At 41.5% G+C, this 8,552-nt stretch overlaps 1 protein-coding gene across 12 annotated transcripts in view; it reads left to right on the forward strand.

The window, feature by feature from the left end:
• The window catches only part of ERC1 (ELKS/RAB6-interacting/CAST family member 1), a 633,143-nt gene extending 626,693 nt beyond the window's left edge, over positions 1–6,450 (forward strand). For 10 of the 12 annotated variants that reach the window (XM_079140313.1, XM_079140314.1, XM_079140311.1 and 7 more), the window contains one exon: positions 4,839–6,449. In XM_079140313.1, coding sequence (XP_078996439.1) covers positions 4,839–4,976 — 138 coding nt within the window. In that variant the 3' untranslated portion in view covers positions 4,977–6,449. Of the gene's footprint in view, positions 1–4,838 lie in introns of all 12 variants that reach the window. The other 2 variants (XM_079140318.1, XM_079140309.1) reach the window with 1 other exon arrangement.
• Positions 6,451–8,552: the final 2,102 nt, after the last annotated feature.

Raw genomic sequence — 8,552 nt, forward strand, 5'->3', positions numbered from 1 at the left:
AATTGTTTTCACACCTGTGCAGTATAACACATCTGTCTACATTTTCAGTTTGGTCATTTCACATGACCTCTTTTGTAGGTGATCTAAACACACACATTCCTGCATTGCTTTGACTTAAGAATAACCAAAACTTTGCATTTCAAAGTTGGCGAAATAAACATTCTCATTTTAAAAGTAATCTCAAGGCTGGGCTGGTGTGGCTCAGTAGTAGAGCACTTGAAAGGAAGGGAGGGAGGAAGCAATTCTAGTTTCATAGGAGAGGGTGATCTCTTAAGATTTTTTTTTCAAGCCAAGAAATTTTAGCATATAATGGATCAAGTGTCAATGAAACCTCTCCCTGCTCAGCCGTGCTCACATATAATACTGCTTTCAGGTAAAATTCAAAAAATGCAGAATCCCCAGAGAACAGAGAAAGGCCTACCAAATGGAAGGTGGCTCCAGCTAACCAAGGAATGCTTCCTTCTCTAAAACTTTTGATCCTTCTGATCCCTTCTGTTTTTAAACACCTTTTCCCAAGCAAACCATTCATTAGACTTTGGAAAAAGCAAAGCCTTATAGTCTACCTCTGTTGTTGTTGTTGTTGTTGTTGTTTCTTTTCCCCCTAATCTCATTCCATCACTTCTAGTTATACTTCCTCCTGCGGTGCTAAATCATTCTCCCTGCTTCTTGTTTACACCCTCCTGACATTCGTAGGTAATAATCACATTCCCTCCCCTTAGTTTTTACTCATTTTGGGTCTGCATATTTAGTTCTTCTAATCCTGCCTCATAAAATGATCCTTTCAGCTTCTTAGTCATGCCTGCCATTTTCTTTGAACTTATTCCAATTTGCCTCCATCTTTCTGGTAATGAGGTGTCTGAAATGGAATACAGGGCCCTAGGTGTGGCTTCACTGAAACCGTGTAATAGAAGGGAGTTCTCTGAGGGGTAGTGCCCAAGCCTGGCCAGCCCTGGCATTTTGTCATTCTTGAAAAGCTGGGGTTTTTCTTTCAAGATTCAGTAATTCCTGTATTCCTAAATTGCCATCATCAGCCAACTGCATTTATTTCCTACCTGCAGCCTTACTTGTACTGTTTTCCACTTGAAATGACCCTTTTTCTGTCCACTACTGCCAGCTGCCACATTCTTTGAGAAATTTGCTCTTCCCTCTCCCCTTTCTGCCCAAACTAAAGACTGTAGTATTTTATCTCTCCTTCAGTGTAGGTATTTTCTACACATTTTTTTAGTTTTATTGAGCTATAATTCACATACCATACAATTTTCCCATTTCAAATATGTAATTCAGTAGATTTGTTATGTTCTCAGAGTTGTGCAACCTTCACCATCATCAATTTTCAAACATTTTATCACCCCAAAGAAAACCCATACCCATCAGCAGTCACTCCCATCCTGAGTCAGGCAACCACTTTTCTACTTTCTGACTCTGGATTTGCCTGTCTGGCCACGTAAAAAGGGGATCAGCCAAACATGTTGGGTGCATGTCTGTGATCCTAGATATTTAGGAGGCTGAGACAGGAGGATCACAAGTGTAAGGCCAGCCTTAGCAACTTAGACCCTGTTTTAATCAACTTTTTCAAGCTATGACTAAAAAGACCCCACCAGCACAATTATAGAGGAGGAAGAGTTTATTTGCAGGCTCACAGTTTCGGAGGTCTTAATCCATAGAAGGCCAGCTCCATTCCTCAGGGCTTGAGGTGAAGCTGAACATCATGGTGGGAGAGGGTGGCAGAGGGAAGCAGCTCACATCACTGTGATCAGGAAGCAGAGAGACTCCACTTGCCAGATACAAATATATACCCAAAGCCACACCCTAATTCCCACCTCCTCCAGCCACACCCTGCTACTTCAGTTACCAGTCAGTTAATCCCTATCAGGGGATTAAATCACTGATTGGGTTAAGACTCTCATAACCCAATCATTTCTTCTCTGAACCTTCTTGCATTGTCTCACACATGAGCTTTTGGAGTATACCTCACATCCAAACCATAACAGACCTTAAGCAACTTAGCAAGACCCTGTCTCGAAATTAAAAAAAAAAAATTAAAAGGGCTGAAGATGTAGCTCAAGGATAAAGTACCCCTGGGTTCAGCCTCCAGTACCAAAAGCAATATGTGGTATTTTATGATTGGCTTCTTTCACTTAATAGATATACTAAATGTAATGTAGTTTAAATAATGTATCATATATAAGAACTTCATATCTTTTTATTGGCCACTCAGGTAAGACATTTTGAGTATTTTACATACTTCAGTTTGTCCCTTCTCAAGGTCTTAGAATATTAGAATTACACCTTTAAAAATACATGCAGCTTGAAGGGTATTTATATCAAACCTAGTGTAGTCTAATCTGACCCTCTAAGGCTCTGGTCTTTTAGTCAACATTTAGCAGAAGAAAGATTGGTAGGTCTATTCCTATCAGGGGATTAAATCACTGATTGGGTTAAGACTCTCATAACCCAATCATTTCTTCTCTGAACCTTCTTGCATTGTCTCACACATGAGCTTTTGGAGTATACCTCACATCCAAACCATAACAGACCTTAAGCAACTTAGCAAGACCCTGTCTCGAAATTAAAAAAAAAAAAATTAAAAGGGCTGAAGATGTAGCTCAAGGATAAAGTACCCCTGGGTTCAGCCTCCAGTACCAAAAGCAATATGTGGTATTTTATGATTGGCTTCTTTCACTTAATAGATATACTAAATGTAATGTAGTTTAAATAATGTATCATATATAAGAACTTCATATCTTTTTATTGGCCACTCAGGTAAGACATTTTGAGTATTTTACATACTTCAGTTTGTCCCTTCTCAAGGTCTTAGAATATTAGAATTACACCTTTAAAAATACATGCAGCTTGAAGGGTATTTATATCAAACCTAGTGTAGTCTAATCTGACCCTCTAAGGCTCTGGTCTTTTAGTCAACATTTAGCAGAAGAAAGATTGGTAGGTCTATTCCTCAACTTTTTATATTTGCTAATTCTTGACTGAGAGCATTTAGATTATAACAGTAGTGGAATTAGAATTTGGTTCTCTTTGCTTTATAATTTCCCTGCTTTTTCTGGGTGATCTTATCTATTTGATAACAATAGCAATAATTTTAACATCTAACATTTATCAAGCATTTTTAGTGTGTCAGGCATTACACAGCACTTTATATGACTATCTCATTAAATCCTTGAAACAACTCTTTAAAAATGTTATGGCCCCATTTTACAGATGAGGAGAAGTCAAGGTCATATAAATTAATAATGGGCAGAGCAGACATTGAAACCCAGGCTCATAACTCCAGAGTCAGTGTTCTTAACTATACTTTATACTCAGTTTTACATTTCTCTCCTTTCTTTCCTAAAATCTGCACTGTCTCTTATTGTCAGTCTTCTCCAGTTTCCCCAGCTGGAATTGTTAAAAATGGTTCTCTGTTCTTCCTTGCTGAACTCACCTTTGAAAAGGGTCAGGTGTGTGTGTTCCTCCCCAAGGCCCCTGACCCTCCTTTAGTTTTCAGCCTCCTCAACTCTAGTGGGCTTGCAACAGTAGTCTCCTTGAAGTAGTCTCCCTTCCACTCCAATCCAACATGTCTTTCTTATCTTCTAATGCATCTTCTAGGAATATGAAGGTGCTCATGTCACTGTACTATTTTAGAACTCTTGGACTTCCTCTTTGTTGTGGTTTGGCTTTAGGTTTTAACCAGATTCCATCTGAACTCCCTAGCTTCACATACACAGCCTGGCCCTCACCTGTCTTTCCAGCTCCATTCCTGTTGCTCTTCCCACTCCCCTCACCTTGGTCTGCAGCCATGCTGCATGTTTCACATTTCCCCAGGTCTGTGCCAAGACCTTCCTCACTCCACACATCTGCATTTGTCTCCTCTGCTCTAGGGCCTCTTCTGTCTTTGATCTTTCAGACAGACTCCTCTTTGGCTCTCAAGACCTACATGTCAGGCACCTTTTAGTAACACCTTCTCAGTCTCCTTCAAGATGAAATAGTCATTACATTTCCCCTTTAGCACATGCTGCATCCTGGCCCGTACTGCACTGGGTTGTATTTGTTAATGTGCTTGTCTCCCCTGTTAACCTAAATGGGTTAGGACAAGGACCAAATTCATTCATCTTTCACTACCTAGCACATAGTAGGCACTCAGCTAAAATGCTTAAAGGAATGTCAAAGAAGATGTTAAAAGCAAATAGGAAGTTAGCAATATGCCTACTCCTGGACTGGGGTTGTGGCTCAGTGGTAGGGTGCTTTCCTAGCACATGTGAGGCACTGGGTTCTATTCTCAGCACCACATATAAATAAATGAATAAAGGTCTGACAACAACTAAAAATATATATAAATATTTTTTAATATGCTTATTCCTAAACAAATGGAATGTTTTATTTATCTCAAAATAATCTCTTTATTATTATTAGGTAAATGAGCAGACCAAAAGGCCTAGTGTACTAAATAAAAGCGGTACATAGCAGATGGAGAAGTCCTTTTAATTATGTATGTCCCTAGAACAGGGAGCACTGTGTAAGGTTAGGATTCTATCTGAAGTCATCAGAGCCCCCTCCCACTCCTGAATGTGAGTTGCAGCACAGTGAAGAGAACACACCACCTAGGAGAGGAAGGTTGGATGCCACCTCTGCAGGTCACCAGCGTTGGGCTTTGAACTAGTCATTAACTTCTTCATTTTCATGAAGAGATATTTGATGTTTGTACTTTTCTTGTCAATTTTGATGAAGGGCGACTTCACGTAGGAAGCACCTCGTTTGTCATTTGTTAATAAGCAATAATTCTTACCTCAGTGTAAATAGGTTTTTTTTTAATTTTACCTGAAATCCACTTCTTTCCCTTTCAGCTTCAGGATGAGTTGGAAAAAGGTGAACGGGACAATGCAGAACTGCAGGAGTTTGCCAATGCCATTCTTCAGCAGATAGCAGACCACTGCCCTGACATCCTGGAGCAAGTGGTCAATGCACTGGAAGAGTCATCCTGACCCTGCTTCATCAGGAGTGACCAGCCCAGCAGCCCCAGAGAGGAGCCAAGAAAGGAAAAACATGAGGAACAGGCATCCAGAAACTTCTAAGCACCAAACACTACAAACCACATGATGTCTTGCTCACTTGAAGAAGTGAGATTCCAGCCTGTTCGTACATCTGTTATCTTGATCTGCCTTTCTGCTTTGAATGTTGTCTCTACACTAATGTCCTTGACGTCCAAGGTGGTAAATGACCACATCTCTATGAAGAACTGCCTTCCAGTCATCAGCCCTGGGGAGCTAGGGAAGCTGGTGGCTCTGCTCTTAAAGGTCCATGAAGTAGAGTCCACTCACCTTCCTCTAATGTGAGAAACAAATCTGGAATCTTCTCAGAGTTCAACATGCTGAGGGAATACTCACAGTGGACCAGAGAGTTGAGTGTTCTAATATCACAATGGGTGCTTTCTTCTAAAAGGGTAAAAAAAAATCTCAAAAAGAGATGGGGGAAGGAGGTCAGAGACAGTGAAAACCCAACTCTTCTCTTTTTCTTTACTGTCCTGTGTTTTCTCCTCCTGTGTAGTGTTTTACATGGAGGGTGCAGACAGGCCTCATGCAGGCTTAGGAGGCATTCAGCCCCAAGTTTTAAATCTTCACCCCTCCATTTCTGTCTGTCTCACCCTTCTTTGCTATTCCTCAGTTCAGAGGAGGAGGATGTGAACAGTTCTTCCCTCCTCTCCCTTGCTTTAAGACCTTTCTTATCTTACTTCATTGTTAGGTCAAATACCTCTAATGGAAAGAAGAGGGGTGTGACACATGGGCCCTGTTGTCACCACCTGCAGCCTTGTTCCTCTAGAAAGTGATGCTCTTGGGTTAGTCAGGCTGGTTTCTCCCAAATATCTCCCAGGATGCTTCCTGCCTCCACACTTATGTCCCGAGCTCCTGCTCTGCTGAAGTGTATGATCCATGCCCTACTCTTTTCACTTTTATTCTTGATCTGCCCGCTCAGATCCACTGCCCCAAGCAGTACATGGGACTTTCTTTTGACACAAGTGAGTTTGTCTTATCCCACACACACTCCCTCCTCAATTCTTCCAGAGAATATTTATGAAATGCCAACTATGTGCATGTCAACATGTTAGACACTCATCCTTGAAAAAGTCTTTTCAGTGAGGGAGAGGTATGGTGGATTCTTTGAGACATCTGATTGAATCAGAGGTAAAAAGCATACCTTTCTCGTCCTCCATCTTTTTTTTTTTTTTTTTTTTCCTTGCTGTGCTGGGGATTGAACTCAGGGCCTCAAACATGCTAGGCAAGTATTGTACCACTGAGCTATATCCCCAACCCACTCCCCTTCTTAGTAGAAGGTATCTTCTAGAAAAGTCTGTCACAAATCAGTATTTCTCACTATCATGGAATTAGTCATTTGGGGTGACTATCCCTTATTTGCCTGCAGGATCCCATTTGATGGTTCAGAATTTTTGAGGAAGAGTGTTCTGCTTAGAAGGCTATCCACTTGTGGATATCACAGTGGATATCCACTTGTGAATAGTGATTTTCTTAACACACTGTATTCACCTCATACAACTCAGCTCCACGATGAAATCAGAAAGTCAACCCCACAGTAACAAATCCAGGTGAAGAATTGGCATTTCAGAGGACCTTTTGCCCAAGCTTAGACAATGGCAGTTGTTAAAAAAAAAAAAATCAGGCCCTGAGAATTAGAGGACTTAACCCAAATCTGGCCCTTTGACCACCTCTACCACCAGGAACTCCCAGACAAATATGACCCTTTGGTCACCTCTACCACTAGGAACCCCCAGACACACAAATCTTATAGAGCTGCTGGAGTAAACGTTTTTGTCTTGCATTTTCTCCTTTCACCTTCCCCAGTTACTCACTGAGAGTTTAATGCTACCTGTGAAGTCCACACAACCGTCAGTTCCAGGATCTTCCACAGCAGCCCTCAGCTGTTCCATTAACTTAAATAGTCACATCTCTAGGTCCTGTCCTTCCCTGCCATAACACAGTCCTTCACACTTGAGAAGCTGTGGAGTGTTCCTTATCAGAGGTTTAAATGGACTCTACCCATAAACCTCTCACTGAGATACTTCCTGCTGGGCTGGCCACAGGAGCTGCAGGGCTTAGATAGTAAGTAGTGGTCATTGGTGGTCATTTACCTCAATTCTCTTTATTTACTGCACTGCCCATAAGTCATAGAGAAAGTCTCCAGTATTTCAGAACTGAAATATTAGAATCTCACTTTACCCACTGTAATGTAAAGAACTGAGATATATAAACAACCTTACAGGGCTACAGCAGAACAGAGAAAGCAGGAGAAGAGACCACGTTCACATAAGCAGCCTGGCACTGGCACTGGCCAGCTTCTCTGACTAGCAAGGGACAGCATCAGGAGGCTTCCCTAAACCCATCTGATTGGCCCTTCTTATCAGAGGCCTCGCTTGGCACCTTGCCCACATGGTGTGTTTCTTGCTGTACCTCCTTCCTCTTTCATTTCAGCCTTCCCCATCACTTCCCTTCAGAAAGATTTAGGAAGCCCTTTGTGACAGGTACTTCTGTGAAGAACAATTTCTGGGACAGACATCAGCTGTCTGGTGTCTATTCACCACAGCAGGAAATCTCCTTGATCCTTCTTGGGTGATGATCTGGCATCTCAAATGATTCTGGGGACAGTTCAGCTAAAGTTTAACAGTAAACATGGCCTGACTTTATATTGTAGGGGCAAAGTTAATTCAGTTTCTAGCATTGAGAGCATCTTACCAAGTTTAGATCATTCATAGAGCTAACACCTACTAAATGCAAAACTCCCATCACACTGGGACTTATCATTCCATGACCTTCTGCCATTCACAAGGCCACTCAATGCTCCAGAAGGTGTGTTTCCTTGAAGATTCACTGTGGGTTGACTACAACCTTCCCACTTTTATCCATCCCGTTGGCAAGTCTGTTGCCCTTTAGCACCTCTCATGTGCACCCCAAATCAAGATCAGTCATAAAGAGAACTAGAAGAAGAGGGTGTGGAGTCCAACCCTGGGACTCATGACAGAAGAAATGCCATGTGAGTTTCTCATATATTTTATCATATACCTCTAATCCCAGGTACTCATTGAGTCATTGGAAAAGTATCTGAATTGAGATTTGCCAAGACATGGATACCATTCAAAAGGGAAAAGACTTCAAGTGAGCTTTAACATACTAACAGATATGAAGGAAATACCCAGATCCATCTCAGCTCTAACTTTTGTTCTTGTTTGTACCTTACAGTCAAAGAATATCTAAGTGAGTCTCTCTTCCTCACATTTGGGCTTTAGAAATACGAGGAAAAGGGCTGGGGAGATAGCTCAGCTGATAGAGTGCTTGCCTTGTAAGCATAAGGCCCTGAGTTCAATCCCCAGTACCACAAAAAAAAAAAAAAAAAGAAATACAAGGAAAATAGACTGGACCCAAGATCACCTTCAGTGTTGCTAGTGACAGTGTGACTTGCCACTTTTTGTTAATTGAAGTCTATTTGGTATTCCATGAGGAGCCCATTGGCTCACCCACTCCCCAAATGAGAAGAGGAAGGGGAAGTCACCA

The sequence above is a fragment of the Sciurus vulgaris genome (genome assembly GCF_902686455.1).
Source record: "Sciurus vulgaris genome assembly, chromosome: 5".
NCBI lineage: Eukaryota > Metazoa > Chordata > Mammalia > Rodentia > Sciuridae > Sciurus > Sciurus vulgaris.